Source organism: Moschus berezovskii, chromosome 17 (assembly GCF_049115385.1).
Source record: "Moschus berezovskii isolate FMDL1 chromosome 17, NW_MosBer_1.0, whole genome shotgun sequence".
Taxonomy (NCBI): domain Eukaryota; kingdom Metazoa; phylum Chordata; class Mammalia; order Artiodactyla; family Moschidae; genus Moschus; species Moschus berezovskii.
Window position 1 is genome coordinate 34,965,823 of NC_142476.1, and position 22,545 is coordinate 34,988,367.

At 35.3% G+C, this 22,545-nt stretch overlaps 1 protein-coding gene across 5 annotated transcripts in view; it reads left to right on the forward strand.

Annotated features, from left to right (window-relative positions):
- The window catches only part of COP1 (COP1 E3 ubiquitin ligase), a 221,298-nt gene that overhangs the window by 133,321 nt on the left and 65,432 nt on the right, over window positions 1-22,545 (forward strand). For all 5 annotated transcript variants that reach the window (XM_055419200.2, XM_055419203.2, XM_055419202.2 and 2 more), the window contains 4 exons: window positions 198-341; window positions 2,636-2,744; window positions 3,496-3,577; window positions 9,473-9,589. In XM_055419200.2, the coding sequence (XP_055275175.1) occupies window positions 198-341; window positions 2,636-2,744; window positions 3,496-3,577; window positions 9,473-9,589 (452 nt within the window). The remainder of the gene's footprint in view (window positions 1-197; window positions 342-2,635; window positions 2,745-3,495; window positions 3,578-9,472; window positions 9,590-22,545) is intronic.

Below are 22,545 nucleotides of genomic sequence, written 5' to 3' on the forward strand. Positions count from 1 at the left end.
TGTACATGTCTTGATAATGACAGTCTCCATAAGGCCTAATACAATTTGAAGGCATTTCAAGTAGATCTATTATCATTGTAGACAGAATCACTTTAGAAATAGGGGAGGAAAAAAACCAAATTCTGAAATGTTGTCGTCATAACATCACACGGATAGGTAATAGTCTTACTGACCCAAGTACGTACTTCGTTCCTCAGTATTGAATTTGACCGGGATTGTGACTACTTTGCAATTGCTGGGGTTACAAAGAAGATTAAAGTCTATGAATATGGCACAGTCATTCAGGATGCAGTGGATATTCATTACCCTGAAAATGAAATGACCTGCAATTCCAAAATCAGGTATTTACATTATTTACTGGGCATAATGTAGTGTGTGTGTAACAGTATCTGTGATTATTATGTTTGTTAGTTTTACCTTGTCATGTGACACCTTACTTGTTCCTGATGAACGTTATTAATTATACATAGAAGATATATCAGAATATCTTTTTTTATAGATATTGATTGCTTTTTCCCTGTAGGGGTTAACAGTGTTTTTCTATTTGCCAAATGAAAATCTTCTTTCATTTAATCAAATAAATGTCTTTATTGTAGATGACCTTTCATGGGGTATAAAATTAAGGATTACTGTAGCCCAGTGAATAGTATCTCAGAGTCTGGAATTTTTCCTCTAGCGTGCACATATCTCTATTAAAATTGTTTATAATTTTAAGAATTCACAAGAATGGTATGTGTCTTTTTGTGAGGGCATAGTGTTTAAGTTTCATGTATTAAGGGTTAGAGTTTATAATGAGTGCTTTTTAAACCTGGAATACTGTTAAAACTGCAGAAACTAGACCCAGCTTCGGATCTGCCCCCACAAAATCTAAAAGGACTGCTAGAATCTTCATGTTTAAAACAAGCTTCCTAAGCTATTTTCATAGGCACTGGCTTCAAAGGGCGTGATAGCAAGAAACTAATAGTAAATTTGTTTAAAATTTTGAACATTTTCCAGTCATTCTTATCCCTTTTTTATTTGGATGAATGACACATATATGTGGTCACTTTAATAATGTTAATAATATAGCAAGTACTGTAGTCTTTATTTGTATAACTTTCTTTTCTGTTTCCTAATTCATATAAAAATGGTAGACTGATCTAACTGGTGCTCATCATTGAGAATGTGTAATGGTTATCTACTTAGTTTATATACTTTATTCCTAAGTGAAAAGAATGCAGCATGAGTGAGACATAATTTTATTGAATTCTTCAGTGGCAGGCATTATCATAAGTTCTGTGTCTTAAGCAGACCATCATTACCCTGTTTTATACACAAGGAAACTGAAGCACAGAAAGGGTTCATTAACTTGTTGATGGTTGTACAGCTAGTCTCTGGAGTAGCCAAGATTCAGACAGAATCTTGCTCTTAACCATTTCATGCTACTAATTTGTAAAATAGAGGCTCTAAAAGTAATAACTATTTCATAGGATTATACTTTAAATAAATCCACATGATTCACTCAGCACAATACTTGACCCATATCAAGAATTCATAGTAAATGTTACCATAATGAAAATATGGATTAGAGGGTTTACCTTGTCTGTCTTGACAGATATAAAGCAATATGGTAGTATTTTATGCACCTTGGATTAAAGAGAAGGAAACTGTTCAAATCTGGAAACAATGGACTTGGGGCTGAAAGGGTCAATATGTAAGCTTCCCTGAAACCCATTTGGAGCTCACCAGTTGTGAAAGTGAACTGAATTACCCAGAGCCACAGCTAGTAAGTTGCAGATCTGGAATTTAAGCTCAGGTCTGACTGAATCCAAAGTTCTTGACTGTTCCATGTAATTTCTCCCAGAAATTCTAATAAGTACATCTAAAGTTGCAAATAAACTCTTCAACCCCTAAAATGTAGCACGAGTACAGCCAGAAGACAGCATAAAGGCTTTGTATTCAAATGCTTGGAAATCACCTAGGTCAACCGCTTTGCTTTCTAAGTGACTTTTTTCTTTAATATACATTAGCTTTACTGTATGTGTGATGCACATATATGTTTAACCAAAGGCATATATTTTTAGATGTTGCATTCTAAATATTGGAACATTTGAGAATAGCCAAAACTGTAAACGTTAGAAGTTTAATTCTGTTAAATGCATTTTATTGAAATTTGAGTCATACACTTATGTTAGTCAACATTTGCCTGTAAACACAGAGACTCAATTCAGACTAGTTTACTGGTTTATATGATCTGACACAAGTGGATAGAGGGGCCTGAAGGGTCTGATTTGGTCTTTGCCACTCTGCCATGACATATGTGTGCCCCCCTGGCCTCTGTTATCTCCACCTACAGACATGTTTTCCTCATGTGTCAAGGATGGCCAGTAGCAACTTTAGGCACACCATATCTGTCTTCTAGCTGGTGATGAGAGTGAAGAGTGGTTACGATTTGTAACTTGGTAGTTTCAATTGAAAAATCTGGGAATTATTTGATGCCTTCTTCCTTGATGGATTGTGGGCAGAATAATTATTGTGAACTCATGTAAACTATTTTGAAAGGGTTCTAATCTTTCTGAAACATCCAAATTCTTTGTATCCATTGCTGTTTCTTTTTATGTAAAATAAGGCTTAACTTAATATCCCTTTCTTTCAGCTGTATCAGTTGGAGTAGTTATCATAAGAACCTATTAGCCAGCAGTGATTATGAAGGCACCGTCATCCTATGGGATGGATTCACAGGACAGAGGTCAAAGGTCTATCAGGTGAATAAGAATACTAGTTACCTGTTGTTACTGTTCACTCAGTTGTGTCCAGTTCTTTGTGATCCCATGGACTGCAGCACACCAGGTTCCCTGTCCATCACTATCTCCAGAGTTTGTTCAAACTCATGTCCATTGAGTCGATGATGCCGTGCAACAATCTCATCCTTTGACATCCCATTCTCCTTTTGCCCTCAATCTTTCCCAGCATCAGGGTCTTTTCCAGTGAGTCGGCTCTTTGCATCAGGTGGCCAAAATATTGACGCTTGTTGCAAGAATCACATTCGTACTTTTTAATAATTATAGAGCTTCATGCGTTTTATAATTACAAATTTAAAATCATTATTTGGCATTTTCTCAGTCCAGTTGCTCAGTCGTATCTGATGCTATGCGACCCCATGGACTGCAGCACGCCAGGCTTCCTTGTCCATCACCAACTCCCAGAGCTTACTCAAACTCATGTCCATTGAGTCAGGGATGCCATCCAGCCATCTACCTATGTAATTCCAGTAATGCTTTTCTGACGCATCTCTTCAGACTCTTTGCATTTGTAGGCTATATCAAATGAATTTCCAAAAGTGGTAATTTTATAAATGTATATTTAAAAAGTTTATGAGCTACTTTGCATCTCATTTATTTTCATAGCCAGTTCTTTCTCCCTCCTACCATAGTGATAAATTGGTATCAACTTTATTTGTTTTGCTTTATTTAAGATCTATATTCTAAGACTACTTTGTCTTCCTTCTACATCTAGGAGCATGAGAAGAGATGTTGGAGTGTTGACTTTAATTTGATGGATCCTAAACTCTTGGCTTCAGGTTCTGATGATGCAAAAGGTACTATTTGGGTCTCCTCCCCTGATTTAATTCCTTTTAAAACCTAACAGAAATACAGATATTTGTTGAAACCCATAGCGATCCTTTGCGATTACTAATTATTCTTAAAAATAGTCTAATAAGCACAAAAATCTGTATTTCTTGGGGTGATAAAAAAATGAATATTCTGCATCTTCATTATGATAATTATTTTCTGAATTCATGCCACACTGTGATGCATTTATAATCAGTTCCTTTATATATACTGTGAAATGAACTTTTTTTGTTGAAATGTTTAGACATCGCCATATTCTGAATTGTATTAAATTCTGAGTGTATACCAAAATCTTTTAATGAAGTCTATTATGTTTCAAGGCAGAAATTCTATATTTCTTTCTGCCAATTTAATTGATCTATTTTTGTGTATGTATGTGTGTGTGTATCTGTCTTTACTATTCATTCTTTTCTGTTATTGTCTTGTTTTGGCCTGTTTCTTCTCAAGATTAGATTTATAAAGCCCTGTTAACAGATTTCTTTTGTCTTGGCCCTTTCCTTCTTTTCAATATGTAACTTGAAGACTAGTGAATAGACAGGCAAGGGTAGCTCTAGCGTTGAAAACTTTATTTCACAATGATTGTTGTTGTTGTTCAGTCTCTCAGTCGTGTCCGACTCTTTGTGACCTCTTGGACTGCAGCACGCCAGGCCTCCCTGTCCTTCACCATCTCCTGGAGCTTGCCCAAACTCATGTCCATTGGCTCGGTGATGCCATCCAACCATCTCATTTTCTGTTGTCCCCTTCTCCTCCTGCCTTCAATCTTTCCCAGTATCAGAATCTTATATCATGAATCGGCTCTTCACATCATGTGGCCCAAGTATTGGAGCTTCAGCATGAGTCCTTCATTGACTATTCAGGACTGATTTCCTTTAGGATTGACTGGTTTGATCTTCTTGAAGCCCAAGAGACTCTCAGGAGTCTTCTCCAACACCACAGTTCAAAAGCATCAATTCTTTGGCTCTGCTTTCTTTATGGTTCAACTCTCACATCCATCCATGACTACTGGAAAAACCATAGCTTTGACTAGACGGACCTTTATTGGCAAAGTAATATCTCTGCTTTTTAATATGCTGTCTAGTTTTGTCATAGCTTTTCTCCTAGGGAGCAAGGGTCTTTTAATTTCATGGCTGCAGTCACCATCTGCAGTGATTTTGGGGCCCAAGAAAATAAAAGTCTGTCACTGTTTCCATTGTTTACCCATCTTTGACTGGATGCCATGATGTTTGTTTTAGGAATGTTGAGTTTTAAGTCAGCTTTTTCACTGTTTTGTTTCACCTTCATTAAGAGACTCTTTAGTTCCGCTTCACTTTCTGCCATAAGGATGGTGTCATCTGCATATCTGAGGTTATTGGTATTTCTCCCCGCAATCTTGATTCCAGCTTGTGCTTCATCAAACCCAGCATTTCATGATGTACTCTGCACGTAAGTTAAATAAGCAGGGTCACAGTATACAGCCTTGACGTACTCCTTTCCCAGTTTGAAACCAGTCCTTTGTTCTATGTCCGGTTTTAACTGTTGCTTCTTGACCTGCATACAGGTTTCTCAGAAGGCAGATGAGACGGTCTGGTATTCCCATCTCTTTAAGAATTTTCCACAGTTTGTTCTGATCTACAGTCAAAGGCTTTAGCATAGTCAGTGAAGCAGAAGTAGATGTTTTTCTGCAATTCTCTTGCTTTTTCTATGATCCAACGGGTGCTGGCAATTTGATATCTGGTTCCTCTGGCTTTTTTAAATCCACCTTGAACATTGAGGAGTTCTCAGTTCAGGTACTATTGAAGCCTAGCATGGAGAATTTTGAGCATTACTTTTGCTAGCATGTGAAATGAGTGCAATTGTGCAGTAGTTTGAATGATAGAGCTGTCCTGTTCTGTAAAAGAGAAATGACGTGACTGGATTGCTCTGCAAAAACTTTTGGATCAAAGATAAGTAGCAAGTTGTTTATCCACAGTATATATGGATTGTAATATTTTCCTTCATGATTGCTGTAAGAAATTATCTTTGAATTTCTAAAATAGAGCATTGTGTTATAATTGGTTTTTAAAAATATTGTAATACAGAGCTTCACTAATCAATGTTAAATACTTTTTAAAAATAATGTAGTGGGGTAGCCTTTATTGAGAGTACTTGTGTTTTTGTACTGAAGATTAACATTTGTTCAAAGGTGGTGACTGGCTAGTTTCCTCAGGAAAATATAGGTAATTTAAGTAGAACAATTTTAATTAGTAAGAGATTTTTTAAAATTACTTATTGATTTTAAATTGTTTTAAAATACACATATAATTAACCATTTTAAGTGTACTATTCAGTGGCATTAATTACCTTCAGTTTGTCTTCATCATTGTCAATCTATAGAACTTTTTTCATATTGCAAACCTGAAACTCTTTACATTTTATTGAAACAGTAACTCCTCAGTCCCCCTTCACCAGACCCTGGCAGCCTCCCTTCTCCTTTCTGCCTCTGAAATTTGCTCGCACTCCTCAGTGTCACAGATGAGTATTCGTCCTTTGTGACTGCTGTATTTCACTCAGCATAATGTCTCCTAGATTTTTCCATGTTGTAACTTATGTTAGAATTTCCGTGTTTAATAAGACTGAAAAATAAACCTACTGTATAGATATATCATATTTTGTTTCATTTGTTGATTGGTGGATGGATCTTGGGTTGCTTCCATTTTGGGGGTATTATAAATAACGTCGGTCTGAACATGAATGGCAAAACATCTCTTCATATCCCTGTATTAAGTTCTTCTGGGCATATATTCAGAAATGAAATTACTGGGTCATATGATATATACTTAATTTTTTTAGAAACTGCCATTCTATTTCCCAAAATGGCTACACCCTTTTATATTCCCACCAATAGCATCCAACTATTTCTGGATGCTTCTCCTTTCCTTGCCAATACCTGTTCTTCCCCCCTTTTATTTAAAATAATGATTTTAATGGGTATGAAGTGGTATTTTATTGTGGTTTTGCTTTGTTTTCATTTCTTCAATGATAGTGATGGCAAACATTTTTTCATGTGCTTATTGGCTATTTGTAGATCTTCTGAGGAGAAAAGTTTATTGAAGCCCTGTGCCCATTTTTATTGTATTTTTTTTCTTGCTGCTATTGAGTTTCAGGCATACTCTCTGTATCCTAGATATTAATTCCTTATCAGATATATTATTGATAGTGTGCTTTGATGCACACGGCTTTTTCATATTGATGAAATGCAGATTGCCCATTTTTTCTTTTATTGCCTATGCTTTTCACATCATGTTCAAAAAGGCACTGCTGAATCCAATGTAATAAAGCTTTTTCTTCTAACGGTTTTATAGTTTTAGCGCTGACATTTGTGGCTTTGATCCATTTTGGGTTAACTTTTGTATAAGGTGTAAAGTAATGGTCTGACTTCATTTTTTACATGTGAATATCCAGTCTTCCCAACACCACTTGTTGAAAAGATTATCCTTTCCCCACTGAAAGATCTTAGCACCTTTTTCATTGGTCTCTTCTTTTCGATTGTTGTCTTTATGCCACTGCCACACTGTTTTGATTACTGTAGCTTTGTGTTGAAGTTGGGAAGTGAGTCTTCCATTATTTTTTCTTCTTTTTCAAGATTGTTTTGGCTATTTTAGGCCTACTGAGATTCCTTATAAATTTTAAAATGTGTTTTATTCTATTTCTGCAAAAAACTTCATTGAGATTTTGTTAAGGATTGCCTTGAGGCTTGTCAATTTAGTCTTTTTAAAGCTTTTGGTCTTTTGAGCTTTTGGTTTCATTGATTTTCTCTACTGACTTCCTGATTTTAACTTACTGATTTTTCTTCAGATTTTTATTACTTCTCTTCTGCTTACTTTGGATTTAATTTGCTCTTCTCTTTCTAGTTTCCTAAATTGGAAGCTTGGATTATTGATTTTATATCTTCTTTCTTTCTAATATATGCATTCTGTGCCATAAATTTTCCTCTTGAGTGATGCATCCCACAGATTCCTTTTTTAAATTATATTTTCATTCTCATTTAGCGCAAAATATTGTTAATTTTTGCTTTAGGTTTCTTATTTGACTTATGTATTGCTTAGAAGTATGTTGTTTGATCCCCAAATATAATCCGTTGTAGTCTGAGCAATACATTGTATGGTTTCTTTCTTTTTTTTTTTAAATTTGTTAAGGTCTTTTATGAACGAGAGTGTGATCTGTCTTAATGAATGATCCATGTGTGTTTGGGGAAAATGTGTATCCTACTGTTGTTAGATAAAGTAATATGCAGATATCAGTTATATCCAGTTTGATTTATTATTGAGTTCAACTACATTCTTACTGATTTTCTGCTTGCTGGATCTGTCCATTTCTGATACGGGGGGTGACACTTTTTTGATTCTACATTGATCTATGTATTTCTTCTTTTACTGTACCACATTGTCTTGCTTTGTAGCTTAAGTCTTGGAATCATTTAGTGTGAGCCCTTCATCTTTATTCTTGAGAATTATTTTAGCTCTCAGTTTCTCTGTTTTTCCACAAACATTTTAGGATCAAGTTACTAGTATCGAAAACTCTGCTGGGATTTTGATTGAGATAGTATTGACTTTAAAAGCTTCTCAGATGGCTCAGTGGTAAAGAATCCACCAGACAGTGCAGGAGACACAGGTTCCATCCCTGGGTTGGGAAGATTCCCTGGAAGAGGAAATGGCAACCCACTCCAGTATTCTTGCCTGGAAAATCCCATGGACAGAGGAGACTGACAGGCTACAGTCCATGAGATTGTAGAGAGTCAGACATGACTGAGCAACTGAGCACACATACATAACCAGTTAACAATGTTGTGATAGTTTCAGGTGGACAGCAAAGGGACTCAGTCATATGTACATGTATCCATTCTTCCCCAAACTCCTCTCTATTCAGGCTGTCACATAACATTGAGCAGAGTTCCATATGCTATACTGTAGGCCCTTATTGGTTATCCATTTCAAATACAGCAGTATGTACTTGTCCATCCCAAACGCCTTAAGTTTCCCTTCCTCTGAGCAACCATAAGTTCATTCTGTAAGTATGTGAGTCTCTTTCTGTTTCCCACATAAAATTTTAAAATCACGGAATTCTTAAGTGAAAGATAAAATAAGAACTGCTTCCAGGTACTTTAAGTGACGTTTGTGTGTGTGTATATATATATATAAATCATACATGTGAAAATGTGTGTGTATGTGAAGTTCTCAAAAGTTTAATAGGTTGGAAGATAAACCATGTAGTTTCTCTGCTCATACACATAACACAATTTAAAGAATCCTGGGTGTTCATTGGAAGGACTGATGCTAAAGCTGAAACTGCAATACTTTGGCCACCTCATGTGACGAGTTGACTCACTGGAAAAGACTCTGATGCTGGGAAAGGTTGGGGGCAGGAGGAGAAGGGGACAACAGAGAGTGAGATGGCTGGATGGCATCACCAACTCTGTGGACATGAGTTTGAGTGAACTCCGGGAGTTGGTGATGGACAGGGAGGTCTGGTGTGCTGTGATTCATGGGGTCGCGGAGAGTCAGACACAACTGAGCGACTGAACTGAACTGAACTGAAAACAAATACACATGTGTTTCCTGACTGCTTTTTTTTTTAACCTGTCTTGTATGCCTTAGTTAAGAGATCATATTTTCTCTCATTATATATTGATTATGTTGTTTTTGACTTTGAAACTAAGCTCTGTTGATTTAAATATACTGTTCTGTTGAACATTATTCATTCATTCAGTTTAAATATTTTTGATCCTACTAAATCAAAATACTTAGATTAGCAGGAAAAGACAGCTGTAGCAAGAAGCAGACTTCCTAGTTTGTAGAAGTATTGGCTAATGTATTATTTTCGTTTTTATTGTTACTTATTCTTAGTCAAGCTATGGTCTACCAACCTGGACAATTCAGTGGCAAGCATTGAGGCGAAGGCTAATGTGTGCTGTGTTAAATTCAGCCCCTCTTCTAGATACCATTTGGCTTTCGGCTGTGCAGGTAAGAAATGAAAGATTTGTCTTCTTTTGATGTCAGTTTTCATGACTAAGGTAAAAAAAACATTTTAAAAAGAATAACTTTCTTTGTTGGTTTAAACTTTGTTTTCATTATTGCACTCTAAATTAGAGTATGCAGTTTGCCATTTTTACTCATTAATTGCTGTGCTTTAATTTTAGCATTCCATCTTCCAGGTTTAAAACATAAAGATGTGTTTGTTGATTATATTTGTTTTTTTTCCTCTAAGTCTTTGCATACATAGATTTATGCTTGTTTACAAATTTAGGTCATAATGATGCTTAAGTATCGTATAGACACAGGAAACCTTTTGTTTTTAAATTAAAGGAAACCTAAACCATTGCGGAGAAGGCAGTGGCAAGCCACGCCAGTACTATTGCCTAGAAAATCCCATGGATGGAGGAGCCTGGTAGGCTGCAGTCCGCGGGGTCGCTAAGGGTCGGACACGACTGAGCAACTTCACTTTCACTTTCACACATTGGAGAAGGAAATGGCAACCCACTCCAGTGTTCTTGCCTGGAGAATCCCAGGGACAGGGGAGCCTGGTGGGCTTCCGTCTATGGGGTCACACAGAGTCGGACACGACTGAAGTGACTTAGCAGCAGCAGTAAACAGTTATCAAGTGCCTACTGTGTACAAAGCAACCATCTAGGGACAGTGAATAAGATAGATTAAATCTTATATTGTGGAGTACATGCTAACATAGTAAGTACTTAAAAAAAAGTCATACCAAAGAATTTTTTGTTATTTTTCTGAACTAGGGTGACTGAATGTCTGCGTTTGCCTAGGGCAGTCCTAGTTTATATTTGTCTTACCATTATAATAACTGTTAGGCCCTTCTTTCATTCTCAAAAGTGTTCTGGGTTGAAAGGTTAATTATGTGATCACTCTACTCTTAATTCCTTTATCTTCTATATCTGATTTCCTACCGTGAGTGTTTACTGCTTCAGTAAACACTTGTATTTTAACTTTTGCATTGCTAAATCTCCTTGATTCTTGATTCATTTTTTTTTATTGATAATCTCGGTTAAAAAAATAAAGATAATCTAGCACATTATCATGAACACAATAATTGCTTTTTTTAAAAGATAAATCTTAATTTTCTAACATACTTTCGTAGTTAAATTCCAAGAGAACATGTATATGTGGGTAGAATTCCTTTTCATTAGCAGATACATTTTCCCCCCCGTATGCTGCTCTTTTCCATTGGGAGCTAGTATTCTCTTATTTAAATCCTTTTTTGTCACTGACTAGAAATATTACTTTGGGCAAGTTGATTAAATTCTCTCCCCAAGTTCCTTATCCTTAAAATAGAGATACATCTTTTGGGGCTCTTATGAGGATTATGAAAGGAAGATGCTATGTATAAAACTCTTAGAATATGATGCTTAATAATTGCTAAGTTATTTTCATTAATTAATACTTAATTGCTAAGGTATTTTCATTAATTGTTATCAGTCATTTAGATAAAGTAGTTTGAGTTTTTTGTTATAAATACACTTACTATTAGTCATCATTTTTAACAGAAAAATGATGATCATATTTATAATCAATATGAAATAGGTACAAATGCCAGACGTGAGCATCTTTAAAATTTCTCCTTCCTAGAAAGGCGAAAACTACTTTAAAAATGCCTAAACTATCTGGCAGGCAGTTTTATCCTCACTGTGTTAAATTTTCATGGATTTCTTAGTTAATTTTTGTGTTTCCATGTAAGCTTTAAGATTTATATTTTTCCAGTTCTAGAAAAATTCTTTTGGGATTCTCATCTGAATTACCGTATATTTATTAGTTAATTTTGGAACCAGTGATATTGAGATAGTTCATCTTACTACAGTTACATGGGGTATCTTACTACAGTTACATGGGGTATCTTTTTGTTTGTTTGGATTATTTTCTATCTTTCAAAGAGATTTTTAGTTTTAGTTTTTTTCACTTAGGTTTTAGGTCTTTCTGGTTAATTTCTATGTTTGCTATAATTTTGTTATTATTTTTTTCCATTTCTTTAACTACTGTTTGCTGAGTAAAAAAAAAAACTGTTGATATTTGAATATTTGTATTATATCTAGGCATTATTCTTATTAAATCTGGTAACTTTTTATTAGCGTCCTTTGGGCTATCTGTTTATATTTGATAGTAGCCAGAAGTGATGGTTGTATTTTTTTCTTTTCTAATGATTTTTTACATTCTCTTTTGTTAAAAGGCATGTTCTATGACACTAATTATAGTTACTTTTCCCATGTATTCCCTTTAGTTGAATCAGCTTTAGTGGTTTGCTGTTCATGATATCCCCTTTTGAAAAATAGTTTTGTGGGTTTTAAAAAACTTTTTGGCCTTGCTACATGCGTTGGAGGATCTTACCTCCCTGAGCAGGAATTGAACCCAGGCCTTTGACAGTAGAAGTGCAGAGTCCTAACCACTGGACTGCCAGGGAATTCCCTGAAGAATAGCATTCATTAAATTCAAATCATTTATTTAATTGTTTCTTAGTTAAGAGCAAATTCAGTATTTTATCAGGTGCCTTTTCAGCATCAGTTTATATAATCATATGGTTTAATTTGTTGAGATATGCTTATACATTTTCTGATACTATACTTGTGTTTCTAGAGTAAACCTAGAATTTAGGTTTAGCATTAATGTGGAATTCTTTTGATAAATTGCTAGACTTTTTGGCTTATATTTTTAATATCTGTAAACATAAATTGGTCTATAATCCTCTGTCTCCTTTTTAACCATTTTTAACATCTGTATTGTATAACTTTCAGTATGCAAGTCTTGAACTTCTTTTGTTAAATTGATTCCTAAGTGTTTTATTACTGAATGGAATTGTCTTAATTTTATTTTTGGATTGTTTGTTGCTAGGCTTCAGAAATACAATCAATTTTTTGCATATTGATTTTGCATCCTGTAATCTTGGTACTCATGTTTTTTTCTCATAGTTTTAAGGTGAATTTCTTTTACTGTGTTAATGCTTTTTTGCTTTATTGCATGAATTAAAAGCTTTATATAATAATGAAATTGGCAGAAGGGATTTCCTTATCTTAGGGGGAAAGCATTCATTCATTCACAATGAAGTGTGATGTTAGCAGTGAGGTTTTGTAGATACTCTTTATCAGGTTAAATTTCTTTCTATGTATTATTATATTATTAGATTTTGTCTAAAGTTTTTCTACCTATATTATCTTGTGATTTATGTTATTTATTATAATAATATGAGGTGTTTCATGGGGGGCGGGATTGTTCTAATGTTAAAGCAACTTTCCATTCTTGGGAAAAATCCGTCTTGACCACGTTGTGAAATTCTTTTTACTTGTTGCTGGATTTAGTTTGCTCAAGTACTTTTGGCCTCATAGAATGGCTTGGGAATTGTTTCCTCATTTGCTTACTGAATGAGTTTGTAAAGGATTATTATTATTTCTTCTTTAAATATTTGGCAGAGTGTATCAGTGAAACCATCTGGACTTGGACTTTTCTTTGTGGAAAAATTTTATATTACCTAATTCAGTTTCTTTACTTTTTATAAGTCTATTCAGATTTCCTATTTTCTTCTTGAAGTTCTTTTTTGGTAGTCATTGTCTTTCTAGGAATTTGTAAATTTAATTTTTCTAATTAGTGGGCATAAAGTTTTCATAACATTCTCTTGTGATTTAATTCCTTTAATTTCCTCTTCCCCTAGTGTTCTGTAGTTTCAGTTGTAATATTCCTTCTTTCATTCTTGATTGGTCATTTGTCTTCTGTCTTTTTCCTTCATTGTTCTAGCTAAATGTTTGTCACCTTCTTCAAAGTGCATGTATGTGTGTGTATTTATGTTGGGGTGTGTGTGGTGGGTGGTGCTTCTGTGGCCAGAACATCACACATTCCCGCTGTTCTTATGCAAATTTGATTATTAGAAGAGTTGGAGATATGTAAACTGAACCTTCTGGAATGACTCTTAACTCACTCTCAGTATAGGTAAGCCAGGAGAGCTGTTATTTCTTTCTCGGCCTTTGGAACTTTGTGATCAATATTTGTTGAGATCAAGAATGTGATGCTATGGCTGTAATCAAAGGATCAGAGGTTCGCTGTAATTGCCACAGAGCTGCAGACTGGACAATGGAACAGTACTGCATCTGTTCCAGAGACCGTCCACGTCTTTACGTGATGCTCGCAACAGATATTTCCAACGCAGAATGACCACAAAATTCCAACCTTTCAAATCATACATAAGTGCATCCCATTGTGAAATCTGATTCACATCTAGAGCATAGCCACATGAAAACCTGGACAATATAGTTTTACATCTTCCATTGGCTGTAAATTCTATAAGGTGCTGGGAACGGATACAAAACGTCATCTGCCCTATTCTTCACAATGCTGAATAGTTGATGTGAATTAAGCACTTATTTTTCCTGGCTTTGAAATAGGGGTTAGAATCAATGCCTTTAATCATAGTAAAAAAAAAAAAAACTTTATTACTGGAAGACAGTGACTGGTATTGAATCATCTTCATTTAGAATTGAAATATTTCTTAGAATGTAGGCTATTATCTAGATGTTGCTCCTTAAACTATAAAACATCAGTCTCTCTTTAGCTGTACCGTTTATTTTGCCACTGAGAGAGTTACAGAATCATAACCATGAGGTTGCTTATTAAACATCATTTGTGATGATGAATTCGACGTTGGGAATGGGCTGTACATTTTTAAACATTGCTTTTGGAGTTATGATAATACATAATTAGTATGTGAACTCCCCACCAATTTTGGATTGACTCTTGGTTGAAAGGGCACTGTGGATCCTACTTGGGTAATGATGCCTAATGCTGATTCTAAGCTTTTTAGATCTTATATTTCCATTTGATATAATGAGTTCATCTCTCTCTTTGTGCTCATTATTTTGCTCTTTCACCTTTTAACATAATATAAAAAGATGGGTTTGGGGGGGCATTGATTGGTTGATTAGATTTTTTTTCTTTCTTTTTTTTTTTTTTAACTGGAACTTAAAGCATGAAAAATTTCTCAAGGTGGACTAAATGTTTGCAAGTACTTGTTTTAAAATATCAAATCCTAGGTCATGGTCCCCTTGAAAAAAGTAGACTACAGAGTTTTAAACTATATTTTTTGTATTAAATATTGAGAAAAAGGCTTTAGATTTTATTTTAAACCATTTAAAATCTGTTCTTAAGCCCTGAGATTTTCTGAAGCATTTGCCAGAGGAGAGAAAAAAATTTTTGACATAAGGGTAAAGGCATTTATTAGTTGTCTTTTTACTAGATTACTACATGGTGTTTTCTTATTGAGTAGAAAAAGGAAAACTATTTTTTCTCCAATTCATTCTCTCTAAAGCCAGTTTGAGAGAGCACTGTTACACTAAAGTAAATAGAACTCCTAACAGTCTGGTTTTAACAGAGTGGTAGACTTGCTTGCTTACTACTAACTTGAAGCTTTTTGCAAATTTTAAAGCTGTAATTATGGTAACAGGTAGGAAATTTGGGTACTTCTGAGTAATACTCTTTAAAGTTGTATTGTCCCCCACCCCAAGAAATTACTGGTATTAATGTAAGTCAGAGGTAAAATTCATATTATTCTGATTCAAGAGTGATATTTATACTCATATTCACTGGGAAGGAGTAATGTTTCTCGAACAAACAGGAGGAATTCTGAAATATTCTAGTTAAACTGTTTTCAACGGACTTTTCAGTTTTGGTTGCTATAAACAATTTGTTACTGTCGGCAAACTAAACACTTCATACATATAAACATGAACCGTTTGTTTCCCCATTTTCAGTATTTTCTAATTTTTGTGATTTGGACAAAATAACAAAAAGATTATTTTTTGCTTTTGAAGACTAAGAGTTTGTGTTTTATTTTATACAGTAGTTGCCAGGGGGAATGTCTTTTCCTTCACATTTAAATAAATTGTCTGAATGTTTACTTAAGGAATCTTAATTAGCATCACAGCATTTGTAAACATGTGTTTCAGTTATTTATACTATGTCAAGGACATTTTGTTTTCAAATTTCTAAGTAATTTCTGTGAATGCAAATGGAAGTGGCATGCATTAACACCAATATTCAAGAAACAAACTGTTATTTTGTCATAAAATCTACCTTTGATAGTCTAGAATTTAAGAGCAACTTTGAGGCACCTAGTAAACCTTTCACCTATTTATATTTGTCTTGCCTTCCAGCCTGTAAGTGGCATTTAGCTAGGTTTTATTTAAAATAGACTTCACAAGAAATTTTATATTCACATTAAATGCAGAAATATTTAAAAGTCAGGTATTATTATTCAGCTGTTACTAATAATACACATGATCATTCATTTTTTGAAACTGAGCAATCACTGCAAACACTGAGAAGTATGAAATGCTTGGTGGATAAATTTGGCTGCAGCAAAATTAAAAACTTCTGTTTACCAAATAATACGTAAAACATAATTTCTTAAAAAGTTATTAATTGGGAGAAGATATTTAGAACACATATAAGTGATAAAATCTTCATGTCTATATTACATGAAAAACTCTTTCAAATAAATAAGGAAATAGTAACAGCTTTGCTCCTCAAAGCATAAACATTAGCATCACGTAGGAGCTTGAAAGAAATGCAGATTCTAACACCCTGACCAATGCCTACTGAATCAGAGTTTCCGGAGGTGGACCCCAGGAACCAGTTTTTTTAACAGGCTCCCCATATAATTGCTACGCACTCTGAAGTTTGAGAAACCTCACCCTAGGGAAACATGTATTTAAGTAATGTACATAGTTGTATTGTTTGCATATTCACACTGTCGAACATTTTCAGCATGAGAATGAAGGAACTGCATCTCCATGAAATGATGTGGATGAATAACAAGCATAAATGCTGAATGAAAGAGTGTCAGAAAAACACAGTGCAATTCTATTTATGAGCATGCAAAACAGACTACACTGTTTAGGAACATGTACACTGACCATAGGAATATGTGAGCAGACCATTAAAAAAGGGGATTCAGTTCAGTCGCTCAGTCGTGTCCAACTCTTTGCAACCCCATGGACTGCAGTACTCCAGGCTTCCCTGCTCATCATCAACTCCCAGAGCTTACTCAAACTCACGTGCATTGAATCGGTGATGCCATTCCAACCATCAAATCCTCTGTTATCCCGTTTTCCTCCTGCCTTCAAATTTTCCCAGCATCAGGGTCTTTTCAAATGAGTCTGTTCTTCACATCAGGTGGCCAAAGTATTGGAGTTTCAGCATCAGTCCTTCCAATGAATATTCAGGACTGACTTCCTTTAGGATGGATTGGTTGGATCTCTTTGCTGTCCAAGGGACTCTCAAGAGTCTTCTCCAACAACACAGTTGAAAAGCATCAGTTCTTCAGCGCTCAGCTTTCTTTACAATTCAACTCTCACATCCATCCATGACTACTGGAAAAACCATAGCTTTGACTAGACGGACTTTTTTTGGCAAAGTAATGGTTCTGCTTTTTAATATGCTGTCTAAGTTTGTCATAGCTTTTCTTCCAAGGAGCAAGGGTCTCTTTAATTTCATGGCTGCAGACACCATCTGCAGTGATTTTGGAGCCCCCCGAAATAGTTTCTGTTTCCATTATTTCTCCATCTATGAAGTGATGGGACCAGATGTCATGATCTTAAGTTTTCTGAATGTTGAGTTTTAAGCTAACTTCTTCACTCTTCTCTTTCACTTTCATTAAGAGGTTCTTTAATTCTGCCATAAGGGTGGTATCATCTGCATATCTGAGGTTATTGATATTTCTCCCAGCAATCTTGATTCCAGCTTGTGCTTCATCCAGCCTGGCATTTCCCATGGAAGTACTCTGCATAGAAGTTAAATAAAACAGGGTGACAGTATACAGCCTTGACATACTCCTTTCCCGATTTGGAACCAGTTTATTGTTCCATGTCTGGTTCTAACTGTTGCTTCTTGACTGGCATACACATTTCTCAGGAGGCAGGTAAGGTGGTCTGGTATTCCCATCTCTTGAAGAATTTTCCATAGTTTGTTGTGATCCACACAGTCAAAGGCTTTGGCGTAGTCAATGAAGCAGAAATAGATGTTTTTCTGGAACTCTCTTGCTTTTTCCAAAATCCAGATATGTTGGCAATTTGATCTCTGGTTCCTCTGCCTTTTCTAAACCCAGCTTGAACATCTGGAAGTTCACGGTTCAGGTACTGTTGAAACCTGGCTTGGAGAATTTTGAGCATTACTTTGCTAGCCTGTGAGATGAGTGCACTAGCTTAAACATTCTTTGGCATTGCCATTCTTTGGGATTGGAATGAAAACTGACCTTTTCCAGTCCTGTGGCCACTGTTGAGTTTTCCAAATTTGCTGGCATATTGAGTGCAGCACTTTCACAGCATCATCTTTCAGGATTTGAAATAGCTCAACTGGAATTACATCACCTCCACTAGCTTTGTTGGTAGTGATGCTTCCGTAAGGCCCACTTGACTTCACATTCCGAGATATCTGGCTCTAGGTGAGTGATCACACACCATTGTGATTATCCTGGTCATGAAGATCTTTTTTGTATGGTTCTCCTGTGTATTCTTGCCACCTCTTAATATCTTCTGCTTCTGTTAGGTCCATACCATTTCTATCCTTAATTGTGCCCATCTTTGCATGAAACGTTCCCTTAGTATCTCTGATTTTCTTCTCTAGTCTTTTGTGTTCTATTGTTTTCATCTATTTCTTTGCATTGATCGTGTAGGAAGGCGTTCTTATCTCTCCTTGCTATTCTTTGGAACTCTGCATTCAAATAGGTGTATCTTTCCTTCTCTCCTTTGCCTTTAGCTTCTCTTTTCTCAGCTATTTGTAAGGCCTTGTGAGATAATCATTTTGCCTTTTTGCATTTCTTTTTCTTGGGAATTGTCTTTATCTCTGCCTCCTGTACAGTGTCACAAACCTCCATCTATAGTTCTTCAGGCGCTCTATTAGATCTAATGCCTTGAATATATTTGTCACTTCCACTTTATAATTGTAAGGGATTTAGGTCATACCTGAATGGTCTAGTGATTTTCCCTACTTTCTTCAATTTAAGTCTGAATTTGGCAATAAGGAGTTCATGATCTGAGCCACAGTCAGCTCCCGGTCTTGTTTTTGCTAACTGTATAGAGCTTCTCCACTGATCTCAGTATTGACCATCTGGTGATGTCCATGTGTAGAGTCTTCTCTTGTGTTGTTGGAAGAGGATGTTTGCTATGACCAGTGCGTTCTCTTAGTAAAACTCTGTTAGCCTTTGACCTGCTTCATTTTGTACTTCAAGGCCAAATTTACCTGTTACTTCAGGTATCTCTTGACTAGAAAGACCTGGTTCAATCCTTGGGTCAGAAAAATCCCCTGGAGAAGGGAATGACAGCCCACTCCAGTATTCTTACCTGGAGAATCCCATGGATAGAGGAACCATGGAGTCACAAGAGTCAGACATGACTTAGTGAATAAACCGCCATCAAAGACATGATCATTTATGTTTAAGGGAATTGTTAGAATAAGCTTAATGCAAGAATGGGGCTTCCCAGGTGGCTCAATGGTAAACAATCTGTCTGCCAAGAAGGAGACACAGGTTTCATCCCTGGGTTGGGCAGATCCCCTGGAGAAGGAAGTAGCAACTCACTTCAGCAATCTTGCCTGGGAAATCCCATGCACAAAGGAGCCTGGTGGGCTACAGTTCATGGGGTTGTAAAGGGTCAGACACAACTTAGTGACTAAACAGCAACAATTCCAGATTAAATATGAGTATCATTGTTTATTCAAATATTCAATTAGAAAAGATTTTTACATCCTGTTATTTGTGATTTACTTAATGGGTTCCAGAAAGTGTGTTTTCCTGAAGCTTTTTTTTTTTTTTAAGTTATTTCTGAATAGGGCTTACTGTTGCAGATTATTGTAAATCTGTCAAATGAAATACTTTAAATATTTTTGAAATATTTATGTTAAAAATTGAAATCATTTTTCTGAATTTGAACATTTGGTGTTTTTGCATTTTGTTTGTAAGGTTAGTTTTTTTAGATATACTAAATACAAGAGTGATGAATCGTGTAATTTACATATTATTTCTTTAGTGGGAAAATTTGGATGAGTATTGGAGAAGAGGCTGTATTATAAAAGACTGCTCTAGAAAATCTAAAATTTAGTTACTAGTATCTGAGTTACAGGTATCATTAGACAGAGACCATGGTTAACATATTATCTTAAAGGGCATAATTGAATTACATAAAATGTGATTTTTTTTTTCTCCCCTAGGGATGTTAGTTTAAAACAGAATATATAGATTGCCATGTCAGTATTACAAGCCATGAGCTCAAAAGTTTCACTAAGCTAGCTTTCTGTTTAGTGATTATTATTTCATCTTTCTGTGACCATTCAACATATGAATGTGTAGTGCTTGTACCTCTTAACATTTCAAGTGTTATTTCTTCCTCTAGTGGTTCTGAATTACTCTTAAGCTGTATAAACTGTGTTTTAAATTCTACAAATTTTACTGTAACAACAGAGCCAGTTTAATTGGCCTCTTTAAATATTAAGCTATTGTTAATGCTGGAAGATTTGTTTCAGATTTTAATATTTATATTAAATTGCATTATTGGTTTTAGTTCTTTACTCCTCTGTGTACTTATGTGCTTTGATATGAAACAGTTTTTCCCACTGTCAGAAACAACCCCACCCTGACCTTGAACTCGGCCATGAGACTTGCTTTGGCTCCAGTTACGTTAGATATAAAATTGACCAAGAGTTTGAAATGCACTTTCCCAGGTGGGCTTGCTTACTTTTGCCCCTTTGCCATCACCAGGAAGAGAACATGATCAAGCCAGCTGCTGGTCCCAGTGAGAGGAGGAAAGCCACTTGGAGTGGCACTGATTTGCCCCAGCCAAATCATTTAACCTGCAGCCGCATAAGGAAGTGCTACTGAAATTATCAGCCAACACTAAGCTGTCTCTCAGATCTGTGAAAATAAATGATGGCTCTAAGCTACTAAATTTTAGAATACTTTGTTACACCGCAGTTTTGTGGTAATGACTAATTAATGCCCTGTTCTCAGAAATTTTATGATACTGAGTGAATAAAGGCTACATAATTATCAAGACTCTAATCATCTTCTGTTTATGAAAGAATTGTTATTTATTGAGTGTCAATGTACGTTAGCTAATTATAATACCTTCACTGGCTTCCCCTTGTGTGAAATCACAGGGAAAATTTTACATAAAAATACTCTACTAGCTTTGTGCGTATGCTTTATAATCTTCACATGTAAAAATGCATACTTAAGTATGTGACATGCAATCTGAAGCAAAGGTCTGCAAACTGAAGTAAGAAAACCCCGATGGGACACTGGAAGTATTCAGGGTTTATGTAGAAGGTATTCAGGATGTATGTAGATCCTCAAAGTTCATATATAAGCTGATATGCCTGGCAGTGAAGCCTGATATACTGTGCCAGGGCCTCCTTATCTTCTCCAACTTTTATAATAGCTTTTTTCTGTTTTACAAAAGAAAGGCATACTCATTATTATGAGTCTTAAGCTGATACATTTTGCCAGGTTGTAAAAACCTCAGGATTATCTAACAAAGGACTCTTTCTTCTAAATGTTGTTAGTGAGTAACTTGCTGTCATCCTTTGTCTTAAAAATATTTGTTAAGAGTGAAACATTGTGTTAGAAAAAGTAATTTTGTATTTTGTTTTAATTCTTTTAATTTAGATATTTCTTGAGTGTGTGAAGTGTGTGAGTGAAAGTGTGTGAAGTTTTTTTTTATTTTTTCTTTAAAGGACTTCTTTCTTGAATTTTGTCAAAAAGTGTATACATTGTTCCTTATTTTCAAGTTCTGGGAGCAAATCAAAGAAGCCATGAGCACCAAATATTGATGTAGATCTTCTAACTTCAGTTGGATAATAAACAGATATAATTAATACTGGTCAATGGTCCATTATCTGCAATTTGAAAGTCTTGAAAGTTCTGAATACCAAAAACTCATTTCATTTGATGGCTTGATTAGATATCTGCTTATCTTTTACATGTAATTGTTCACAAGTTTTCCAGTAGAAATATGAATGTATTTGATTAGAGTGCAGACAAAACCCTTATTTGGAGTGTTTCATATTTCCTTTCAAAAAGTGAAAAGTTTAGAATTATGAAGCTTATCTGTCCCAAGTGCTTGGGATAAGGTATTGTGTTTCTGTACATTGGTTTGATGTTGTTAAAACCATTTTATTACTTTGCAAAAACTGTGATTTGTAAAATACTCTCAATTACTAGGTAACATGATAGAGGATTCTAGTTCCTTGTGTTAAATAAAAATTTAAGGCACAGTCCAATCAAGATGTCAAATCATTCAAAATATTTTTAATAATAGATGACTGTGTGACTTGGGGCACAGACGTGGGATTTAAAAAACTGAATGACATTACTATGTATGACATTTTCCATTTTTTATGACTGTATCTGTATAAATATATAAATGAAACTATAGGAATAAAATTAATACCAACAATAAGAATGGAATTCTAAGAGTAAGTAAACTCATTTGTAGTTATCAGGACAAAAAAGAGGGAGAGGCTGTGCTACAGAAGACATGCGTTTCTAATAAAGTGTTGTATGCTGTGTGCTCACTCACTCAGTCGTGTGCAGCTCTTTGGTGAACCCGTGGCCTGTAGCCCACGAGGCTTCTCTGTCCATGGAATTTTCCAGGAAAGAAAGCAGGAGCAGGTTGCCATTTCCTACTCCTGGGGATCTTTCCAAACCAGGGATCAAACCCACATGTCTTGCATTCCCTGCATTAGCAGGTGGTTTCTTACCACTGTGCCACCTGGGAAGCCCTAGTAAAATACTGCTTTTGTTTAGTAATTATCAAAATTTATTGTTTTTTATCAATTGTTTACTGATAACTTTAATAGTAACTCAAGTGGAAAAAATGTCTTACAATTAGAGCATTTTGGTCACAGAAAATTAATGTTTGTATTGTACTGTGTAC